This window comes from Orcinus orca, chromosome 14 (assembly GCF_937001465.1).
Source record: "Orcinus orca chromosome 14, mOrcOrc1.1, whole genome shotgun sequence".
NCBI lineage: Eukaryota > Metazoa > Chordata > Mammalia > Artiodactyla > Delphinidae > Orcinus > Orcinus orca.
The window spans coordinates 8065795-8090132 of record NC_064572.1 but is presented as its reverse complement, the minus strand read 5'-3'; the positions used below and the strand labels follow the sequence as shown (position 1 = coordinate 8090132).

General features: G+C 51.6%; 1 protein-coding gene and 1 long non-coding RNA gene across 3 annotated transcripts in view; one reads left to right on the top strand and one right to left on the bottom strand.

Annotated features, from left to right (window-relative positions):
- Positions 1-24338, bottom strand: part of GALNT2 (polypeptide N-acetylgalactosaminyltransferase 2) — a 181064-nt gene that overhangs the window by 14929 nt on the left and 141797 nt on the right. Inside the window, exons 4-11 of one of the 2 annotated variants that reach the window (XM_033408885.2) lie at positions 20474-20572; positions 20170-20237; positions 19847-19912; positions 13552-13673; positions 11332-11419; positions 7449-7539; positions 6337-6440; positions 3327-3453 (exon numbers count right to left, since the gene is read on the bottom strand). In XM_033408885.2, the coding sequence (XP_033264776.1) occupies positions 3327-3453; positions 6337-6440; positions 7449-7539; positions 11332-11419; positions 13552-13673; positions 19847-19912; positions 20170-20237; positions 20474-20572 (765 nt within the window). The remainder of the gene's footprint in view (positions 1-3326; positions 3454-6336; positions 6441-7448; positions 7540-11331; positions 11420-13551; positions 13674-19846; positions 19913-20169; positions 20238-20473; positions 20573-24338) is intronic. The other variant, XM_004281564.4, reaches the window with a different exon arrangement.
- Positions 10092-10495, top strand: LOC125961002 (uncharacterized). The gene is made up of 3 exons (XR_007471278.1): positions 10092-10214; positions 10250-10354; positions 10423-10495. It is a non-coding gene; the product is annotated as an uncharacterized LOC125961002 (long non-coding RNA).

Below are 24338 nucleotides of genomic sequence, written 5' to 3'. Positions count from 1 at the left end.
TGGGGCGGAGAGAGACAGAGGGAGAGGGAGATTGAAGGATGTTTTCTCCAAATTATAAGGTTTTATGAATTGCAATCACACAGTGGTTTTAAATCACCTAAGTCATTAAGTGATTAAGTCATTTCTCAACTCCTAAATGCAAAACCACCCTTTCTCTGTCTACTTAATAGAAAAGATACGTAGGTAGCTGCAGAGAATGAGCTTCATGTGCCGCTCAGCACTAGTTTCAAGTCATTTATTCACATGTTTCTTAGGCGCCTCCTATACGCTACGCGGTCTTCCAGGGGCCGCAGGTACTGGGCACCTGGGCCCGCTCTCGTCTATCCGGGTTCTTCCCGCCTTTGCTCCCTTCCTGCCCCCACCAGGTGCAGGTAAGGTAGCTCTAGCGGGAAGCAAGCAGGAGACAGAGAGGGTGGAACTGGCCAGTTACACTGCCTGGTGGTATTAACAGAAAAACGTCTAGTAAGAGAGTAAGTTTAAACCGCTGTTTGCTGTATTTAATTTATTTGTAGTTTCCCTCGCCATGAATGAGTCTCACCATTAACGACTCAACCCAAATACCCTTCTAAGGCGCCTGCCCCATGGCTACTCTGACCGGGAGCGCCCCTGGCCTTTGGGGAAACTCTAATCCACATGCACATGCAAGCACACACGCGACACTCTCCAAACAGGCTATGTAAGAGGCTTGTAAGGGGCCAACTGGAAACGCAGCTGGTGAAAAACAGAGGCAGGAACCGCCCAACGGTTCTCTCTCAGCTGGTCTCCAGGGACGTGAGGTGATGGAAGAGCCTGCAGGTGTGTCATCACCTGGGTCCCCCTACAGCAGCAGGCGCCCAGGGCACAGCCAGGGCACAGCTAGGGTTGGGGGGCAGACAAGGCGGGACCCCACGAGGCCCCTTCTCCATTCATTCATCCTCCCCTGCTTCTCTTACACAGTGACCCTACACAAATGAGGTGGTCCCCTACCTGCTACGCTAGAATGCCTTTTAGAACCTGTACCTCATGCCGGAGTTCCGGCAGCCACAGGCACTAACTGTGCTTAGGGGTCCAGATAAAACCTAACGTGGACTCCAGAGCCAAGGGGCCGGAGATGAGGCTCACTTTCCACCTGCGTGAACTCAGACAAAGGAGCCGAACCTCTTTGTGCCTCAGTCTCCCTTGCCCCCAAAGTGCAAATTAATAATAGTACTTAACTCATAAGGTTTTATAAGGAGTACGTAAGTGAATATCTGTAAGGCACTCAACAGCCTGGCACACACGAAACACTCTATAAATATTAGCTATTGCTGTTAAGTCCCAATTTTTAGTGGCAAAATACTTATACATTGAATGCCACATATTAGAGGAAATTAAAGAGAACTGGAAAGGGACCTCAGAAATAACACATTCCACCTCTTTATCTTTCAGGTGAGTCAACCTAGAGAGAGAGAGAGAGGGAGGGAGGGAGGGCGGGGGCCGCGACGGCCGTGCTGAAGGCCTAACAGACCCACGCTGCCCCCTAGTTCTGAATCCTGGGTCCCTTTCCTCCCCGCATCTCCAGTGTATGGGACTCCTGGGCTGTAAAATACAACGGAAAAGTTTTCTTTCTAAAAACGAGCGCCTCTTTTTTCCTTTTAAACAAAGTGCATAAAGCAATGTTTTGTGTGCTTTAACACTGTTTTCTGAAATCCCACGCTTTGCTGGTAGGTATCTGTGCTTTGATTCCAAGTATTTGATGTCTCTAATGAGAGGTTTCTGGGAAGCATCTCATGCTGCCCCGGAGGAAAATGTACATTATCACCGTTTGTTTGATTTTGTAGAATTCATCGTATAAGAGCATATTTTTGTTTCTAACAGAGCAGAAATGATGTTTAGACAACATTTGGGAAAGGATACACTTTTGAGGAGAAGGTAACTTGGTCAGAAGCATCATTTGACATTTGGCTTCTATTAAGGTTCCCTAGAAAGTTGATACGTTACGCTAAGAATCCACCTTCTGTACAAGACAGGTATACTTATAATCTGTATTTAGTAGTTTTCAAATGCCACATAAAAGATAAGCTGGCCATCCTCCCCCCGTGCACGCCCACCCTGCTCTGAGGTTTCCCTGTGTCCATAGGGGCATCCCGTTAGCAAAGTGTGTGACCGGCAGCCTGGGGGTCACCCTTGAGTCCCCCCGGCCCCCTCCCGTCCATTGGTAAACACGCCTGCCTGGGGCCGCAGCTGGCACCTGGCCCTGGCCACCCGGCTCTGCCCGGCCCTGCAGTGGAGGGGGGACACGTCACTCGCACCATCGTTTCCTCCTGGCATCATCCTCGCGGCCCTCCACCCAGGGGACAGAAGGACCCCCTTAAAGTTCACAACAGAGAAGTCGAGTATCTGCGTAAAACCCACAGGAGCTGCCCCTCCTCCTGCATCGAAAGACACCCAGTTTCCCCCAACGCACAGGGTGCAGACCCAGCTGGTCTAGTCTCCCTCGGTGCCACCCTCGTTCTCTGGGCTCCAGCCATACTGGGCAGCCTTCTGTTCTGCAGGCTCGTCTCGGCACTGAGGAGCTGCTCCCCACAGGCTCCTCTGGCTCTGGGACAAGCGCCCGCCCACCCTGCAAACCCGTCCTCCTGCCCCAGCATGTTGGCCGCGTGACCACATTCTGCCTAGCTCGCAGCATCTCTCGGAGTCTGAAGTCATCTTTTCAGCTGAACGCCCCCGTCTCCCTGGGCCAGGCTGGCTGGCCTGTGCACGGTTCTGTCTTGCGCATCTGAAAGAATTCCTGAGGAAAAAACGGCGTCCCCCGCACTGGTAATTCGCTGTTTTTTCTTCAGAAAACTCTTCATTTGGTGTCTTCATGTTTGCAAAAATCTACCTATTATCTATCGTGTGTTATCTGCCTCTACAGCCCAGTGGGTCCTGGGCTTGAACTTGTGTGGCTGCCTTTAGCGCTGTTCATATACTGCACCTTGAAGGGTAACATGTGATTTAAAAAGTCCAAGCACTCCTCTCTCCTATCTCCCCATAACACGTTTTTGGCACCCGGTTCGGTGACCAGTCCCACTGGCCCTACCCCGCCCTGCGCCCCACCCTCACCCCCGGCCACCCCTGTTTGCTCTCCATCAGGACAGCTGTGTCGCTCTGAGGCTGTCCTGCATGTGACCTCGTGCCCCATGGAACCTGCTGAGCCCAGCATCTGTCACTCAGCGGGATGCCGCTGTCCTCAGTCCCCACAGCTGCCCTCGTCACTGCCGAGCGGCGGCCCCTTAGAGCACACATTTCCACACAGCCCACGGTCAGCCCTGCGTACGGGGCGGTCAGCGGTGCACTGGGCCCTGCTCGGCCTCTCGGCCACTTACCGGGCAAAGACGGTGCCACTGCCGCCAGGGAAGGTGTAGGGGTGCTGCTTCCGGAACACGTGTCCCACGCGGCTGCAGGGGATGATCTCCAGGCTGCCGCCGCACTGCCACACGCGGAACGAGATCTCTGAGGTGGTGAACGACACGGGGTGACCGAGAGCCCGGGCCACCCCCATGGGGTGCGGATGCCCACTCTACCCCCGTGGCCTGAGGCGATGCCCAGGGAGCACTCCCTTTCCAGAGGGTCCTGAACGTCCCGCGTGGGGACCTCTGACACCACGTCTCTAGGCTCCAGGGTTATGGGGCGGGGCGTGCCTAGGCACGTCAAACCATCCAGCTGTATACCGAAGTATGTACGATTTTAAGTTGTCACTGAAACCTCGATAAAGGTGGAGGGAAAAAAAAAGATTGAATGAAAGGTCCTACTTCAGTTCACTAAGAGGGTGTCTGCACAGCACAGTGTCGTTTTACAGACAATGTAAAGTAGTGGAGACAAAAAGAAATAATTCATGCTGAACAAACTACCCACACTGGGACAGGTACTCCCTGCGATTTTAGCACTGATCAGAATTACAGATGCCAGCTCTACCTGTGTCACCAAATCCCATGTTTTCATGAAAGAATTCTATCTGAAATTTAAAAAGAAGTAAGAGTGAGCCTACAGAAACATTTTTCAAATTCAGACTAGAAGCCCTGAGACAAGAGTGATTCCCTGGTCTACTGAGAACAGAAAGACTCCTGGCATCAGACCATGCGTCCCTATAATGTCACAAACACTGTGCATGAGACATGGCCTGGAACTCCTCTCTGGCCGGTTCTCCATCGTGGAGCATTACATGCGCCTTCTGGGAATCAGCCCTGAGTTAGAAAAGGCAACGGACAGCGCATGGCCGTGAATCAAAAGGCATGAAATGCCCACAATCAGCCCTAAGGTTGATGTAACAGGCAATCATATACACATCTTCCTCTAAAACCGTTTTTGTTTTTTTTCTTCGGTATGCGGGCCTCTCACTGTTGTGGCCTCTCCCGTTGCCGAGCACAGGCTCCAGACACGCAGGCTCAGCGGCCATGGCTCACGGGCCCAGCCGCTCTGTGGCATGTGGGATCTTCCCAGACCGGGGCACGAACCCGTGTCCCCTGCATCGGCAGGCGGGCTCCCAACCCCTGCGCCACCAGGGAAGGCCTCTCTGTCCTTTTCAATTGCTTCAATTAGACTTACACTGCTGGTCAGGCAGTCTGGCAGCACTAGTGGATTTGGCGGGGCGCACCGGGAGGGGGTGTCTGGATTTGACTTGGGCATCCCTGTCCCCTGCCTCTCCTAACTTGGGCCCACACAAGCCCTCAGGCTGGACAACTGCTGGGGGTGTGCAGGCAGCACCCAGAAAATCCAGTCTGAGCAGTACCAAGAAGAGAGGGAGACTCACATCACGGACTCTTCCTGCTGAAACCCTCGTGCCTGTTTAACCCTGATGCGAGAAGACCCTCCAGAGCGGCCGTGTCAGAGCCTGTCACGGGAGGAGGTGCCAGGATGCTCAGGCCGGGTGGCCCCAGCCCTTCCTCCCCGCCCACCGTGCGTCACCCTACCTGAGCCCCTTGAGCCCTTCCAGGGAACCTCACACAGGGCACAGCTACATAAACATACAAAACAAACCAACCATAAACTAGGTAACAGAAAAGATTATTTCCCCTCCCACTGGTCTCTGGGTGCAAGGTCTCCTTTGATACTTAAATCAACACTCTCCTTACACCCCGATACAAAAGGCCACCTGCCCTCCAACCACGTCAGCCTAGTGGCACACACTGCTGCGAACCCCACCGCGTTCTGGTCCCCCCGAGTGGTGGTCCTGGCTGGCTGGGCTTCCCCAGGGATGTCTGCAGGGCGAGGGTGACTCAGAATTCCCTTCAGAAGGTTAACACTCCTTCTGAAGCCTTCTGTGCTCCACAGCCTTCAATCAAGCCCTGCCCGTCAGCGTACTGTTAACAAAACCGAAAGGCATCTGACTCTGAACCTTCGCCCTGGTGCAGTTACTGAGTCTAAAGAAGCTTTCCGAATCCACAAAGGTAACAACCTCTCTCCACAGGTGAGACGCTATCACTAACACTGATATCACAAAATGAGAGAAAAATAATGGGCTTGTCTAGTCTCTTAAACTTAAAAAAAATCAAAGTTTCTGTTACAAGTAAAAACTACTAAAAGTGACAGTGGCATCCTTTCTACCTCCTTTCCTCGCCCCCCTCCCCTCCTCCCAGGGTACGTCTACCGGGGGAGAATGTAATTTAACAGCATCCAATAGCCAAGGAGACAACTCAAAAGTGAAACAAACAAAACCCCCTAAACAAACAAATAAATTAAGAGTCTTTTTGTCTTTATGGAGTAAATACAATGCAGCTACCAATAAAGACCAAAGTCTATAAAGTTCCAACGTCCGTAAACATAGGTAGAATGATTTGTGTGATTACAAAAAACAAAACGAAACAAAACAACACGAAAACCAATTAGAACCATTCACAAAGTAGTCAGGAAGGGACAAGTGCCCCGGCCTCTCCACCCCATCTGATTCCCACGACCACAATTCAGCCAGTCCGACAGGCTTCGCCAGGGCTCACTTTCCACCCCATGTGGCTAAAAATGAATCTTAGAAGCTGAAATCCTCCCCCCATTTTTGTCAGCGTGCTTTCCAGACCTTGGATTCAGGTGACATTAAAAAGTGTGCATTTCCCTTCAAAGACTTACTAAGTATCTAGCATAACGCCCAACCCAGGACACTTTTAAGAGTAAAAAGGGTGCTATCTGTACCTTATGGGGGACTAATTGTGTTCAGTAAACCGTCACTTTAATGTCTTTACAAACCTTTTCCAAGTGGCACCCTGCATACCACAAACTCCTGCTTACCAGTCCTTCCAAAGCTTCCACTTTTCATTTCTACCCCTCTTGGCGGGCAGGAAAAGACCACGGTTTCAGCAGAATTGGAAACGGTTTGGTGTCCGAAGACACAAGGCTCATACGTACCCAGGTTTTCTCCTCCCCACACATCCATCATCATGTCGTATTTCCCCAGTTCTTCAAAATACAACTTATCCATCACGAACAACCCTCCAGCAATCATAGGGGTTCTAAAGAGGCAGAAGGGAAGAGAGGGAGAGGTCGAAGGTCAAGGTTAGATCGCCAGCATTCTAATGCCAAGGTCAAGCCTACAGGCCGACCTTAGGAACAACAGCACAGCCATGGTCTTTGGCCCAGAGCTCTGGGTGCCCCTCTCTGCTTGAGCCCTGCTGTCTTCAAGTGCCCCCCACTCGGATGCTCAGATGCTCCCAAGGGCGAGGGGCTGCGTGGAGCCTCCCTACGAGAGGGCAGCCGCCGGGGCTGGGCCCCTCGCTGACAGCGCCCTAGGCCGGTGCTCGGCTCTTCTGTGCCGCGGTCTCCTTGGAGGACGACAAACAGTAAGAGGCTACAGCGCCCAGCGCACGTAGGGAACGCAACCTCATCCCGGGCAGCTTCCTCCTCTGCTGGACGGGACCGTCACCTTCTCGCGTCCCCATCAGCCTGGGGACAGGCCGGCGACAGGACCCCAGCCCTGTGCCTGCGGAGTCGCTGTGGTAAGTCAGGGCCCCGGGCCGCACGTCTGGAGCTCACTGCTCACGGGGGACAATCGCCGCAGTGCAGACGGCGCCGGCATCCGCGGGGTTCCCTGTAACCACGCGTCCCTGGGGAGGCGTCCCCACCCCAGCCGGGCGCGGCTCAAAGCCAGCTGGTAGTGAACCCAGTGCTTCCTCCGAGGGACAGGAGGGCGGAGCCCACCGGGGGCGGGCAGGAGGCTCCCACTTGCTGCCCACCGCCTCCCGAGTCCCCGAGGGCAGCCCAACACCCCACCCTGTGCGGGAAAACGCTCTATGCCACCAAGACACGAAGGACGTGGAACTGGCAGATTTGATACACGTACATAGAAAAAGAATCTCAAAATACTTTACCCTATAATCTGGAGGCAGAGACTCTCCCCTGAGCTAGCATGAGGGGAAATGGGGGTATGGCTGGAAGGTGAGAGCTCCACTAGGTCCCTAGGCCTGCTGTCTCATCTTCCACCCCAGAGAAGGGCACCCGAAGGAGGCCTGCCTGCCACTTACTTTATGGGGGCGACCGGGTTCCCCTGCCGGGACCGTCTCTGCTCAGGCGTCATGTAATCCCATTTGAACACCAAGTTCCAGTCAAAGCCTGCTGGTTGCAGAAGAGAGAAGAAACACAGGATGCTGTGAGAACAGGCTGTCTGCTCCTGGCACCGCTGTCCGTCACAGCTTAAAAATATTTGTTATTTGGAATGGACTCACTGTAACCCAAACAAAGGAAAAACAAACAAAAACGACGCAGAGGGAAGAGAGTGACTGGGGTGGGGGGGCAGGGAGACCAGCCGGGAGGACGCACACTGAAATCTTCTTTCCCCAAGAAGCTTACCCAAAACAGAAGGTGTGGGTCAGACTTTTCTAAAACCAGAATGCATAAGAATAAATGTGAAATGAGAGAACTGGAGTCTGTGAGGACATATCCAAGGGCTGTAAGGAGGCGACAAAGCAGAGGCATCGATTTAATAAAAAATCTGCCAGGTGCCCCCAACACGGTCCCAGGGAAGGGAAGGCAGGGGGCGCAGGAGTAGGTGGGAATGACGGGGCAAGCGAGCTTCACTTCTGATAAGATGGCACCTGCCCCACGTCACTTCTAGAATCCACAGGCCGTGCGGGTGGCAGAGCCCGGGCCTGGCCCCTGGTCCACAGCTGTCGGGTCTTGTCTTTCCTCAGAAGGTACCTGGCACACCCCACCTGCGGACGCTCTCCAGAGCATGGGCCGCGTTGCCCAGGGTCTGACAGCCAAGCCTCACTGCTCCAGGGCCGTCCATCCCTCAGCCCTCTGCCAGCAGGCTTTCTGTCCGCAGGGCTGGTGCAATGCCTAAGTTCAGACCTCCCGTCTGTGTGCTCTGAATCCAGCATTTATCTGCCCTGCAGCCTGAACAGGGTAGGATGGCACAGGGGCTCGGGGGCTCCTAGGCCGGCGTGGCACACATCATGGCTCAACCAGAGGACAGAAAGGTGCCCCCGCTGTCCCTGTAGAGCGCAGCGGGCTGGCAAATGGGAGCGAGGGGCTGGAGGGCCAGGCACCAGTGGTGCACGGAGAGGAAGCAGACACAGACTGATTGTCTGAGGAGCCCGGCTCTCCCCAGACACGGCCTGCCGCGCACACAAGCACCGCCAGCCAGGGAAAAACAGACATCCCGGTGCACTGTTGACAGAACACAAAGGCCTCGACTGGCCAGCTGATGTAACATCACCTGCATTTTGGGGGGAATGTTCATTATTATTTAGCTTATCAATTTGGTCCGAAGAGCCAAGCTATACTAGATTTAGAATCTGCTAAAAACATCATCCTTGATTTTCCTTTTCCCTAAACGGGGTTTGGTGAAATGCTCTTAGAGTGAATCTGGCCCGGCCCTGGGGCATCTCACTGTCCTGCACCGGCTCCGCCGTAAGCGGCTGCCACGGGAGATGGAGCCGTCACATCTCAGCTCGGGCAGATCCTCGGGGGGGGACACACTCTGGACACCAACGCTTTCTTGACAGCCAAGGCTCCGAACTCTTTATAGCCCCAGCGTGCTCACCATCTTCTAAGACTCTCCTGACTCTTGTTTCCCAACCTAGGTGCGTCCTCCCAGCATGACGGCCCCGGCCAGAGGCCTCTGGGGAGCTGCCTGGTCACAGCCCTGCCCTCTGCCGGCCGCCCTGTGCGGCTGCACTATTATCAACCTGTTTCTCAGACAGGGACGCCGAGGGCCAGAGGAAAAACAGCTCCCGTGGCGACACCGCCTGAAAGAGGCACCAGAGCCCGGGCCTCCCTGGCCGGTCCCAGGGTTCTGATTTCTGAGGTTCCGTCCAAGGCCACGGTTCTACTGTGTTCTTTTTTGGATGTCAGTTGACCCTCAGTCTGTGTGTCTGTCTGGAACAGTCCGTCTCCTAATCAGCTCAAAATGTTGGAGATGGGAAAAGAAGCCCCTCATTTTAGAGAAAGAAACAGGGGTGCTAGGATGCTGGAAAAAGGGTTCACTCATCTCAGGCATGAAAAATCAATAGTGAGTAAATTACACACGGAAAGTAAAGGCTCTGACATCTCTGTTATCTCTCTCTCTACAGCAGGCTTCGCTGAATTCTTGGCTCTCAGCCGAGGTCTGAGAGGCAAGGCTGCCGGCCAGCTGAGATTCAGAGCAGGAGGCATTTACTGGGCTGTGTGGGAGCCCTGGGGCCACAGGTCACCCCCATACACACACAGTCCCTGGGACACAGGGGAGCCTGGGGCTACAGGTCACCCCCATGTACACACAGTCCCTGGGACACAGGGGAGCCTGGGGCTACAGGTCACCCCCATACACACACAGTCCCTGGGACACAAGGGAGCCTGGGGCTACAGGTCACCCCCATACACACACAGTCCCTGGGACACAGGGGAGCCTGGGGCTACAGGTCACCCCCACATACACACAGTCCCCAGGGACACAGGTCACCCCCACGTACACACAGTCCCTGGGACACAGGGGAGCCTGGGGCTACAGGTCACCCCCATACACACACAGTCCCTGGGACACAGGGGAGCCTGGGGCTACAGGTCACCCCCATACACACACAGTCCCTGGGACACAGGGGAGCCTGGGGCTACAGGTCACCCCCATACACACACAGTCCCTGGGACACAGGGGAGCCTGGGGCTACAGGTCACCCCCACATACACACAGTCCCCAGGGACACAGGTCACCCCCGCGTACACAGAGTCCCTGGGACACAGGGGAGTCTGGGGCTACAGGTCACCCCCACGTACACACAGTCCCGGGGACACAGGGGAGCCTGGGGCTACAGGTCACCCCCACGTACACAGAGTCCCTGGGACACAGGTCACCCCCACGTACACACAGTCCCGGGGACACAGGTCACCCCCACGTACACACAGTCCCGGGGACACAGGTCACCCCCACGTACACTCAGTCCCGGGGACAGAGGTCACCCCCACGCACACACAGTCCCGGGACACAGGTCACCCCCACGCACACACAGTCCCGGGACACAGGTCACCCCCACGTACACTCAGTCCCGGGGACACAGGGACACAGTAGAAGCCTGCTCCCCGGGCAGGGCTAGCGGGACTCCCGTGCGCCCAGCAGCTTCGTGAAGCTCCTCGCGAGAACACGGTTTCCCCAGCTGGGGTCCAGGAGCCCCCGGGGTCCTCAGGCCCTTTCAGCGGGTGTGTGACGTGAAAACTGCTTTCAGTTTATGCTAAGGCTCTACAGGCCCCTTTCAATCTCATCTTTCCGAAGTGCAGGAAGGAGCGTTCCGGAAGCTGCAGGACGGGCAGCGCCCACGTGGCTGCGTCCCCTGGCGCGCTCACCATTCTCGGCCTCACCTTCTAACGCGGCAAACGCTGATCGGTGCGGCCCACGAGAACAAAGCTCTTCGGGGCCTTCAACATGAAGTTTGAAGAAGGCAGAGAGTATCAGACAAATCACTGTGGGCCCCGCGGCGGGAGGGCTGAGGGGTCACACTTGAGCCGCGAGGACCCCCCGGAAGCTGGCAGGGCCATTCAGATAAAGGTTCCCCAGAAAGGTTCCACCACGGCGGGACGTGGGTGGCCGGCGGGCAGGAGAGGCTGACAGCCAGGCCGCGGGAGGGCTGCGCTCTGCAGGCCTCGGGGCCCAGGAGTCACGGGTGAGCGGGGCGGATGGGCTTCCAGCAGGCGACGGACGCTGCGGTGAGGGGGAGGGTGGAGAGGGCAGACCCCCATCGGCCTGGCGTCTCCACACCGGCTCCGTACGCCAAGCCGGTGCCAGGGACGGGAACCACGCCTACCGCCTAGGGGAGGCAAGGCCGTTTCTGTCCCCTGGTGAACCCCGCCAGCTGAACACAGGGGCGCTCTCGGCCGCGGCCCGCCTCGGCCGCGTGCAGGCGCCGTCGCCGTCCCTGGGACCCGCGCAGCACCTACCGCCTTTTAAGTCCGCAGACGCGCCCACGTACTGAAAGTTGTCCATGTTGATGACGTCGATGATGGGGGACACGACGCGCGTCCTGTCCTGCAACGCAGCGAAGGGAACAGCAGGTGTCAGAGGCAGCCGGGACCCGCACAGGCGGAGGCCTGAGCGTCACCGCTCACGGGGAGACGGCCGCACCGGTCCCCTGCCACCCCACGCCCTGGGGGGCCCGGCTGGGCACCTGCAGCCCTGCGCTGCGCTGGGTGTCGGGGGCGCAGAGGACGCTGCCCCCCAGGAGGCGCCCGAGCGCACGGGGCCGCCCTGCGGGTGTTCACTGGCTGAGAGCCAGCCTCTCCCGGGGCCGTTCCTGAGCTGTGTTTCTTTCCCCCAAACATCCAGGAGCAAATGTCAATTTTTATTAATTCCAAGGAAGGAGTTCTCAGAGCGCGCCAGCGTGAGACTGGAGTGTTTTATTTAGTGTTTTCCCAAATGTCAAACCTCAACCATGGAGGCACTTTCATTCTAACAGGATCTAAGCTCAGCTGTACTTAAACACCAGTAATGTGTGAGCTGCAGGAAGCCTCAGGAAAGGACCCACGGCTGCGACGCCCACTCAGATGCGACCCCGGGCCTGGGAGCCGAGTGTGGTGTAGAGGTTCCAACCGCATCACCGCGGACGGCGACCGAACTGACGCGAGAACCCGGAGCCCGAGCCTGTCTTACCCGTGGTTCCACCCAACACAAAACATTCCCTTAGGCTGAGGCCTTTCTTTAGGCCACACTGTCGCTGCTCTGGTTAGAGTCTGTGAACACAAGACCTTTGAACTCTTCTGCCCTCTTTAAACCGGGCTAGTTGGTGCTGGGGAGGAACTCTGCCCCACGCTGACAGGGAACACAAGGGTGGCGCTTCCCTGAGCCACGCCAAGAACCTGAATCAGCCAGAGAAAGACTTCGGGAAACAAATCAGTAACAGGGCAAGCGGAGCTAAGAACATCACACGTCAGAGGACCCCGCTCAGAGAACAGAGGGAAACGTTCAGCCACCACCAGGGGCAGGTTTACAGCGTGCAGCCCCAAGCGCAGAGGCTGACGTCCTCCATGCCCGGCTCAGCCTGGGGATGGTGCCGCAGATCGTCAACTGCCCCGCGTCCAAGTCCACTCCCTTTATTTTGATCTCTTTTGATGGGACTAGAATGAGGGAGAATGACCATTCTCAACTCTTCCCATTCTTTCTTTAGGAGGTGGGGGGCTGTTTAAATAACCCTGACAGCCTGACCACGAAGCACGCCGCCTCCACGTGCCCGGGTATCATGGCAGCCTGACCACGAAGCACGCCGCCTCCACGTGCCCGGGTATCATGGCAGCTTTCATTTTGCCTCTGCGTCCCTGGGACGCACAGCCTGGTGGAGTGAGTAGCCGGGGACGGGGCCCCAGGGATGGGCATGCGTGTGTGTGTGGGAGGACTCAGGGAGGGACTCAGCGAATCCCACTTTGCAGCCTGGGCTCTGCCCCCTGTATGAGTTTTGGTTAAGTGATTAAAGTTCCCTGAACCCCAGTTCCCTCAACTGTCAAATGGGGGCAAAACCCTGGATTAAGGTAACATGTAAAGCATCCAGCAGGTAGTTAGCGCTCAGTAAACGGCAGTGAACGTGAGGGTCACAGCACTAGTAGTTTGTCTTATTCATGTCTCAGGACTCACTGTCCAACCGCGATCCCTGCTATGGTGCAAAAAGAATGACTTTGCTATTTCTCTAGTACTTTCATTACATCTACTTTACTGTCTCAAGGAAGTGCTTTCTTAGTAGGGAGGAAAGAAAGTCCATAAAGCAAGCAGAAGGCGAGAGAGCTATCACAAGAGGCCACAGGTCATCCTAGTGATGATGTTTCTAGAAGGCGAAGGTGCACAGTCTCGGGTCAACTGACAGCCTCCCGCGTCCCTGTGTGGTTGGGACCCTGCCCCCGCCGCGAGCCGCAGCCTGGGTCTCAGGGCAGCACGGCCGGGCCGGGGACCCCGCGGCCTCTGTCCTCAGCGCTCTGCCCCCTCTGAGCTCCGAGAGTCAGTGCAAAGCTTCAGGCAGGGAAGGAAGAGCCCCCTAGGGGAAGGGCTGTCGTAGCCTCTGCTGACCCTGGCCTCCTACCTGACAAATGAATTTCCCCTATTGATAGATTCCTGTGGAGGATAAAATCCTCGTAGGACCATGTCGCAGAGGCCCTTCCTCTGGCCCGCATCCTCACCTCGGCCACCCTCTCCAGGAGGGGCTCCAGCCAGTACTCGTTGCACTCGCAGTGGCTGTCCAGGAACGTCAGGACCTTGGCCTGGGCCGCGTCGGCCCCCCGCACCCGCGAGCGCATCAGGCCTGTGGAGTGAGGTCAAAAACACGTCGCGGGGGAATGCCCAGGGAACGCGAGAAAAACAAACAAGAACTGTACCCCCAGCACCTGCACCGACACCTCCCCACGCAGCCCTCTTGCTGGGCACGGAGTTTATCGCCAACGTGCGTGGAGGGATCAATACCGCCTTGCAGTTTACCCAGGTAAGAGTTCTGTCGGGACCGTTTTTTTTTTAAGTTAATTGGATGACTGAGAAACCAACTTGGAACTACTGCCTTATGAGGAAGGCTTTGACATAACTGAAGTCTCCTTTATCAAGCAATGGAAATGTGGAACTTCTAAAACTACTCTCCTCTGACACAGCAACAGAGTTTCTAATTAACTGGGCTAAGGCACGTGTCACCCAGACACTTTAAGTGCTAATGGGGCCAAATTTAATGGTGATAATTTCATGATAACAGTGTTGTGAATATCTGTGTGTTCTAAGACTCATCACAAGCCAAATTAACATAAATGATAAAGCCCAGTTGTTTGGCTTTTACACAAAATTAGTAACACTGTTGGTCACATTACACAGTTTATATAGCTGTGATCTGTTAGTGATATCATTGTTTATTATCACACACAGTAATATTCATCACTAGATGGTGTGGTCATAAGTGGCTTCCGCTCTGTATGCGGGGCTTTTATCTATCCATGGAGATGTGAGATTATTCACAACCGGTAAGGACGGTGTTGTGAGTTCTTTATGCAGCACAGTGGTCAGGAAGGGTTTTCCATGGTTCTTAAAGAGCTGCATGACAGAGTAGGAAAAAGGGCAACGACTTCTAGTTCTGGTATTACGGAGCAGCTTGTAATAGGCAAACCCTCTCTCAGAGAACAAGTATAAACTGAGCAAAATAGAAAATGCAACTATAGGAAAGGGCTAGAGTAGCCGAGGGCAGGCAGAACCTAGAGGGCATTCAACCCTTAAAAGAAGAAAATCACAGAGTGAAATCCCTGTAAACACGGTATTTGCCCCCGATGTTATTACTCTCCAATCCACTGCAGTGCAGCCTTTTTTGGCTTGAGGCGTCAGAGGGTAGAGTTTGGGGCTGGAGAGTGGCTGGAAACAGAAGGAGGACATCCTGGGAAGGAGCTAAGTCCCAAATCTGGTGATAACTGCCCTTAAATCCTTGGCGGACGCCTGAACCTGCAGGCACAGGGGAGACCCCAAGGAGTCCATGAAGAGAAACAATTAGAAGATAGAAAGAACTAAGATTTCAGCTGGAATCAGGGACACAATTTTTGGCAATTGAGTTGTGCCTAGAAGGACTTGGCAAACACCTCATTTCTACAGAAACTCCAGAGGGAACACATTTAGGAATACGGACTACGTCTCAGGAATAAGGGATTCATCCAAGATACACATATGCTTTCGAAGTATAAAGACAAGCCTACACAAGTTCAAAGTCATGAGCTAGTAATTTAATCGCCCAGTATAACAAAGATCAACGCCCTAGAGAAAGATAACAGAATCCAGTGTCTCTACAACATACCATTCACAATATCCAATATAAAATTTTAAAAATTAGTAGACAAGAGAAGAGAAAAATGTGATGCATATCCAAGAGAAAAAACGTCAATAGAAACTCACTCTGAGATGACGCAGAGTGAAATTAACAGATGAGGATTTTAAAGCAGCTATTATGATAACTATACCCAAGAACTCCAAGGAAATGATCATTGGAATGAGCAAACACGGGGAATCTCAGCAGAGAAATGAAAACCACAAGAATTAAATGGATATTCCAAAACTGAAAACTGCAATTTTCTGAAATGAAAGAACTCACTGACGGCGCGTAACAGCAGATTAGAGATGTCAGAAGGACCAGTGAACTTGAAGGTGGATCAATAGAGATTGATCTGTCTGGTGAACAGAGAAAAAATACTGAAAGAGAAAAAAAGCCTGAGTAACCTATGGACAATATCAAGTGGTATATCATATGTGCACCTAGAGTCCAAGAATAAGCATAAAACAATATATGAAGAAATAAAAGGCCAAAAAGTTCCCAAATATGCTGAAAACTTCAACTTACATATTCAAAGGGATCAGCAAACCTGGAGCAGGATAAATAAAAAGCAAATCAAATCTAGGCAAGTCACAGTCAAACTGCTAAAAACTAAAGATAAAGAGACAATCTGGAAATCAGTGAGAGGAAACAACCCATAACACACAGGGAATCAACAATAAGCTGACAGCTACATTCTAAACAGAAAAACAGAGGCCAGAAGACATTTGAATGACATTTTCAGAGTGCTGAAAGAAAAACTAACGGTCAACTCAGAATTCCATTCAGAGAAAATACTCTTCAGCAATAAAGGAGAAAGAAAGACTTTTAGATAAACAGAAATTGAGAGATTTTATTGCCTACAAGAAAAAATAAAGTTCTAAACGTTCTCTGGGCTGAAGGGAAATGACACTAGATGGAAACCTGAATCTGTGGGAAAAAATGAAGATACTAGAAATGAAAAATACGAGGATAAATTTTAGAGTCCATTTATACATTCTAATTTCTTTATAACTGATTATTTAAAGCAAACATTTTAACACTGCACTGTGGGGTTTAAACCATCATTAACAACATATGAAGGAAACCACATGACAACAGCAGTATACAGGACAGGAAACAGAAATGGAATTAGAACAGTTGCAAGGTCTTACATTTAAGGTAAAGTTGTATGGACTCTAAATAGACTGTTGTAAGTTAAAGATGCATGTTGTAATCCTCAGAGAAGCCACTAAAAGAAATGTATAGCTAAAAAACTACGAGAAAATTCAAAATGGAACACTAAAAAAACCAAAAAAACACAAAACATCACTTCAAACTACATTACAAAGCTATAGTAATCAAAACAGTATGGCCTTGGCATAAAAACAGGCACATAGATCAATGGGATAAATGGAAAGCCCAGAAATAAACACACACACATATGGCCATTAATTTACAACAAAGGAACCAAGAATACACAATGGGGAAAGGATAGTCTCTTCAATAAATGGTGTTGGGAAACTGGACACATGCAAAAAAATGAAACTGGACCCCTATCTTACAACACACACAAAAATAAACTCAAAATGGATTAGAGACTTGAACGTTAAGACCTGAAACCATAAAAGTCCTAGAAGAAAATATAGGTAAGCCCCTTGACATCAGTGGTGGCAATAATTTTTTTAATTTGACACCAAAGCAAAGGTAGCAAAAGCAAAAGTAAACAAACGGGATTACATCAAACTAAAAAGCTTCTGCAGAGCAAAAAAAAGTATTCACAAAATGAAAAGGCAACTATGGAATGGGAGAAAGTATTTACAAATCATATAACTGATAAGGCATTAATATCCAAAATGTATAAAGAACTCATACAACTCAACAGCAAAAACAAAAACAAAAGCAAAATAATCAGATTAAAAATGGGCAGAGGAATTTAAAGACTTTTTTTCCCAAAGAAGACATATAAATGGACAACAGGTCCATGAAAAGGTGCTCAACATCACTAATCATCAGGGGCTTCAAACCAAAACTACAATAAGATATCACCTCACACTTGTCAGAATGGCTGTCATCAAAAGACAAGAGATACCAGGTGTTGGTGACGATGTGGAGAAAGGAGAACCCTTGTGCAATGTTGGTGGGAATGTAAATTGGTGCAGCCACTGTGGAGAACAGTATGGAGGGTCTTCAAAAATTAAAAGTAGGGCTTCCCTGGTGGCACAGTGGTTGAGAGTCCGCCTGCTGATGCAGGGGACACGGGTTCGTGCCCCGGTCCGGGAAGATCCCACACACCGCAGAGCGGCTGGGCCCGTGAGCCATGGCCGCTGAGCCTGCGCGTCCGGAGCCTGTGCTCTGCAGCGGGAGAGGCCACAACAGTGAGAGGCCCGTGTACCGCAAAAAAAAAAAAAAACCAAAAAACTTAGTGTGGTGATCACTTCACAATATATGCATATATCAAATCATTATGTTGTACATCTCACATAGTGTTATATGTCAATTACATCTCAATAAACTGGAAAAAATAAATTAATCAGGCAGGACAGTGGGAATGGAGGAATAAAAAGCACACAGGACAAATAGAGAACTTGGCCTATGAACACGGTTTTGGCTCCACTACCATTATTAAATAGCTGGATGACCTTGAAAAAGACACTTAACCTCTTTCAGCTTTAATACGTCCATCTGCACAACGAGAAGGACTAGGCTTCAACCTTCAAAGGACATCAGTATTATTGAAATGCAGATGTCCAGGCCCCACCCCTAGAAAAACAAAAATTTTTATTCATTGTGGGTTGGGTCAAAGCATGGTCTTCTTTTATTTTTTTAATTATTATTATTATTTTTTTGCGGTACGCGGGCCTCTCACTGTTGTGGCCCCTCCCGTTGTGGAGCACAGGCTCCGGACGCGCAGGTTCAGCGGCCATAGCTCACGGGCCCAGCCGCTCCGCGGCATGTGGGATCCTCCCGGACCAGGGCACAGAACCCGTGTCCCCTGCATCAGCAGGCAGACTCTCAACCACTGCGCCACCAGGGAAGCCCCATGGTCTTCTTTTAAGTTCCCCAAGTGATTGTAATGAATAGCCAGGTTAAGAATCGCTGGCACAATTAAATCCCCAACACTAAATGAACCCAAGGCCATGATTTTATGCAACTGATTTTCTCTGTCACCTAGTAGCATTGCTATGAGCATTTGTGTATATGTTTAACTGTTTGGGATACACACACACAAGCACACATACATTTGTGTGTGTGCATTTTCTCACTGGACTGTCACATTCCTCACTTGTTCCATATAGTTCTACCATAATCTGGCTTCCCACAGCTGCCTCTCTTCATTCCTTCCCCAAACAATGCCTCAGTGTGGGTTCTTACCCACAAGAACAGCCTAATGTAAAGCAAATGCAAATTTATATTTAGAAGGACTGCTTCTGATTTCTAAGCAGGTTAAAGCCCCTCTCTGAGAGCTAGCACGTGGTTGTCAGTTACAAAATGCCCACATGAAAGCTAATTTCTTTCTTTTATTCCCTCCTCCCGCCTCATCTTCTTTTTTTCCCCTGTGCCAGCAGACACTTTGGGTTTGAATTCAACAAGTTATCATGTAGTTTCTTTAGGGGCAAATACAATGCAAGATTCTGGTTTAATCTCAGCTTCGGGGGCAGATGTGAGTCCAGCAAACAGCTTGCTTAGGGGAAAGGCTGACCCCATTGTTTATGCGTCTTGAACATCTGGATTGATGACCTTAGTTGGTTAAAATATGGTGTTGATGACATCGCCCTAACGGGCTCACCCACTTTACTGGCTGATTAGATTCTTGCTAAGAAAAACTGTATTTCCCGACTCCAGCTGGATTGCACAGGGGACCAGAAGAAAGACAATGTTCGCTGACCAAACGGCACAGCCACCACTCCAAGATCAACAGTCAGCCTCAAACAGCAAAAACGGCACATGTTTTAAAGCTCTGCCATTTTCCTACAGAAAGATTTCTCAGGACCACGGAGGAGCTGAGAATCCAGCCACCAGCTCTGTACCAGCATGGATGCGCTGGATGTTAATTACATTATGAGTCTGGCTTCCTTTCCAGACACTTCAAAGTAATGCTTTCCTCTCTGGAGCTTCTCTTATAACTACCAATAAAGTGGGCTCGATGAGCCCAGCTCCAGCAAAGACAAGACTGACATCAGGTTTCGAGGCTGGCATTTGCAAAATCCAGTAAGCACGTAACGGCGGTGGGCTTTCCCTTGTTTTTGATAGTTCACCTTGGGCAGGCTGTCAAACTGGAACCCCAGTTATTTTAACAGATGCCTGCAGCATGGAGTCATTAAAGTTCTCATTGCTAAATCTCTGTTTTTCTTCTAAATCCTAGTACTCAAGGGACTGATAAGACTTTGTAGGTTGTGAAAGAAAGAGAGAAGCCAGTTTTCTAAATACATAAATAAAAGCGTAAGTTGAACTATTGCCCTGGTGCGCAAACAATTTCAATTAGTTAAGCTTTCGATATCCTTCCTGGGGTTGCTGGGAGAGGCTCCCAAGAGGCTCTGTTGGAGGAAGGCAGACAAAACATGAGACAGTTCATTGTTCTTGGAGCTGAAACGCTTCTTCACATTATTACTGGGCTCAGGAAAAGTCAGAATTCAACTGTCCTGGTACTGAATTGAGAAAAGTCTTACCTTCTCGCCGATCATTCCTGAGAACGCGCACTTTCTCAATTTTCCCCAAGAGTGCTCCGTCTTCCGCTAGGAAAAGAAAAGAAGCAAAGCTTTTGAACCTCAAGTTAACTAACGGAGGGCTCGGTGGGCAGGGACAGTGATTCTCCATCACCTTCGGGCTGGTGAGCCCCTCGGGGCATCAGAGAGGCACCCTCTTTCTGCGGCCCCTACTTCTGGCCTTTTCTTGAAACTCATGCTTAGCACCCGCAGCCCAGGAAGGCTTGGGTCCAGAGGGCCAGACGGAGGAGGATGCTTGGTGGGGGGGGCAATCGGTCTCTACTTACGGTCATTGCTGTAGTCGTCCACCAAAATGATTTCTTTTATCAGGCGGGGTGGGCTTTTCTTAAGCACGCTGAGGAAAGGCAGAAAGATAAAGCTGCAGGCCTTTCAGGCTATGACTGGGGTGTGCAATTCTCACCCCTTGGCCCCCGCGGGGCTGCACAGTCAGGTGCCCTGTCTGCACCCCCAAAGACAGCCCCAGCCCGGCTGTGCTGGGGATCCGGCCCTCGTTCAGCATCCGTGCCGGGGGACGTCCCCTGCCCGCATAAGCGGCAATGGGTGGCAACAGATGGCAGCCGCTGGCCTCACCTGACCACTGTTCTCAGCAAGGCCGACCTGGCTTCATTGTGAAACGTGATCACCACGCTGGTGGCCGGCAGATCTACCCGCCACTGCTTCCGCTGACACCTGAAGGAGGAGAAAGAGTGACCTGAACGACGAGCCCGGCGCGACCCCGACAGTGTGGGCAGGTGGCCCTGCAGGACGGGCACTCAGGGTGGACCTGTCGTCTGCAGGGGGCCCTGGCCTATTCCGAGATACGGCGACAACGGCACATAAGGACACAGAAAAACACAACCAGAGCAACATTTTAAAAGATGAGAGATTTCAGTGAAAAGTAACATATTGAGAACATCTTTCTAACATGTTGAAAAAAAAAGTGTGTTTCAAAACAGTGAAACCCCATTTAGTCTCACATGCAGATACACCTCTACGGATGTGCTTTTCACAGTTCACAGTGGTTATTTCTGAGCGGTGGAACCAACTGTGCACCGCTGCTCTTTTCTCGTTTCCTACTTTGCCTGCAGCAAGCACGTGAACCGCTGGGATTCTTCCCAAAGTTGCATGTGGTACCTGGCACTACCCCACTGACGGCGCCCCCGATCCTGGAATGCAGGACACACGCCCCTCCCCTCGCCAGACCGCGTCCACACGACGTAGGTGACAGCGGTGCAGGCTGCTGCGAGCGAGGGAAGGATGGGTGGGCACCTGAGCCTGTCGGCTCCCCCTTCCACTTGCAGCAGTACTGAAAGAACCCAGGACCGCTCTGAATAAAGCTGATTCAGGCCTGCAAACTACGGGCAGATCACAACAGGCACTTGTCACGTCTGGTCCCTGCAGACAGACACAAGGCTGCCACGGCCGTAAATGGCTGCTTGAAAACACAGGATGCTATAGCCCTAGGCTGAAGATGCTGAGGCATCACCCACTAGGCGACAGAAAGGACTAGTAAAGGGAGACTGGGCTCTGCAGAACCCATCATTAAGGGACCCTTCAATCCCCTGAAGGCTCCATGAACTTGAAGAACATGCCGGTGTCGAGGTGATGCTCCCATGAGAGAACAAGACCCCTGGGCGGGCTCACAGCTCACGAGGACGTCTGTGAACAGTCAAGTCGTGGCGTGAGTGCATTCAGGGAGTTACCAGGCTGGTGGTACTACTGAAGCCGGGAGGGGGAAGGGGTGGGGCGGACAGCTAAAGTATCTTTGGCCTCTGGAAGCAGTTCTCAACCAGTAATTTTATACCCAAGGTGGAGAAGGTGACGGTCTTGCCTGCAGTAGGGTAGGGAACACCAGCCGGCGCCCAGGACGTGGTCCCTCCAGGCTGCACTCACCATCTGGGGGTCCCTGCACAGGTATCACTTCAGTGGTTTCCACTGGAGAAGCTGGAAAACCTTCCATGGGGCCAATACATTTTCAAGAACTTGTTTTACTCCTTAGCTTTTAATGGAATTGACCACAGCTGTAAGTGATCTGCTCCCAGAATTAAAGGTGTCTATCTTACATGGGAAATCAGTAGGAAAAGGAGAAAGATTAAAAAAAAAATCTTTGGTGCTCAGCTGCGCCTCAGAGGAAGACAGTCAACAGACACTGATTTTCCCTCGTGACTGGTAAAACTACTTCAGAGCAAATTTTGAAAATGAACAAGAAAAGCAGCAAAATTAAAAAGCAATTAGGTCAGATCACAAAATGGGCTTCTTTTGTTTATGTCAGTTATGTGGATAGCTGGATTTTAATTAACCACGAGAAAACAACGTAATATACCAGTTGCTGTTGTTTGGGAAAAGAAAGAATTCCGGAATTACTGTTGTTGATCATTATAGCTCCTGACGGCTAAGTATTTAACGACAAGTAGACTGATAAGGCTGGGTTTTTGTTGTTGTTGTTTTTTAATTTCAAGAATCCGCCAATTGTTAGATTAAGGAAGTAATAAGTAAGACGCTGCAAGGTTCAACTGTAAACAATTTACCAACGAATGTCATTCCCAAGAACCCAATCTTGTAATGCTAATGAAGTAAGAACCCCAGAATGGGACGCCCTCTGCAATCAGGCCCCAACCCACCCAGTGGCGAGGGCTGAGCCGAGCTCGGGCTGGAGAGGCCACGTGAGAATCAAAAGGAGAGAAGGAAGCATTTTTCAGGCTCAAATCATAGTAAACTCAGCCGATCCAATCAGGTCCTATTCTCGCATTTTCTGTTTCTCTGCAGGAAGCCCCATCTCCAAGCACTTGGAATTCTCAAGGGGCTCTGGAAACATTTTTCAGAACACACAGGGCTGCTGCATTCACATCGTTTTATTAAAATTCCATAACACAGGGCATCAGGCACCTAGTTTTGCTAGGAACTGGCAATGAGGAAATTTCACAGGTATATCCCATTCCTAAGGTAAAGAGGGATGACAAGTAAAGACTGAGGAGTATCTTATACCCCGTGAGTCTGAGTGTTACAGCTTTAGTATATGAATTCGGATCCTAAGTCCACACACTGTGCCAAGATAAAAGGGGAGGGTGGTATTTGAAGAATTTCTTTAAAAAGAAACAGAATAAATCTTGCATGTAAAGAGCACTGTCCCTGCCAAGCAGAATTCTCTGCTCCGGAGCTGGGGGAAGAACACCCGCCTGCTATAGAAACCTGCCAGGGGAGCCGGCTGCCGGGGGCACCTTCATCTTGAGCTTCTTTGGGAACTGACAGAAGCTGGGGTTTATCTGGAGTCGGCATCAAGGAGAGTCTGCAGTCAGCTCTGTTCTCCCTCCCGGCTGACGCGGCTGAAGCAGCGTGATGCTGAAGATGGGCTTTGGGTCAAGTTCACTTGGGTTTCCAAGGGTCATTCTGGTAACTCCCTGTCCAGTCAAATGGGGACTTGAAAAAACTGGACACAGTGATTTTTTTTAAATCTCTAATTTAGCTTTACATTTCTCTGAGACTAGATGGCCATCAAAGCTGGATTCTGCATCAGCGGACATCAAGTGCAGGGAGCTCCTGAGCCCTCGGGGTGCAGAACGAACCCGGGGAGGCTTGTCTCTGATGCAGATGCTACACTTGCGGTTGGTCGAGACACTGATGACACAATCAAACACACGTCCTCAGACTGGGAAGCGAGAGGCTCCGTTTAACATGGTGGAAGGCTGCTCCGTGGTGTGGAGAGGGGCACAGAAACACACCCTCTACGCCACGCCCCCAGGGTGCCTCCCCAGCCCCACCCCAGCTCATCCGGCCTGTGGTAGCCTTGGTAACTGAGTGATCCGAGGCACTTCATCCCTGTAAATCTTTTCTTTTTAATTTGTTATTCTTTTTTGTTTTAAATTAAAAAAATTTTTTTTGACTGCACTGTGTGGCATGTGGGATGTTAGTTCCCCGAACAGGGATCGAACCCGCGCCCCCTGCAGTGGAAGCACAGTCTTAACCACTGGACCACCGGGGAGGCCTGGCCCTTACAATCTTGGCAGGTTGTTGGGACAATCAAATAGCGAAGAAGGACTCTGAATACTGGAAAGGTCCCTGTCGTCCTAATGAGGGTTACCATACGCATGTGGCAGCTGTGTGCCAACAGTGCCTGTGGGGGTTACCTAGGCATCTTTCCCACCCCTCTAAGCCAGCAGGGTCCCCAGAGAGCGGTGTGTAGACCCCACGACCCTAAGCATTCAATACCCAGCCCGCGTTCTGACCATGCTCTGGAGTCCCCCGTAGGAGGAAACCTCTGGCAAATGGGGACCCTGAGTGTCAGTCTCCACGGCAGTGACTTCTTACTGCGCAGCCACAGCAGGTCTTCCCACCATGTCTCAGCTTCCCAGGAGACACCTCAAGGGGAGACGCCAGGATCAGTCACGGTTTTTCAAGGTTCCGGTTGCTGTCACATGCATTTCTCTTTGCAAATTATTAAACTGGCATTCTGGATTCA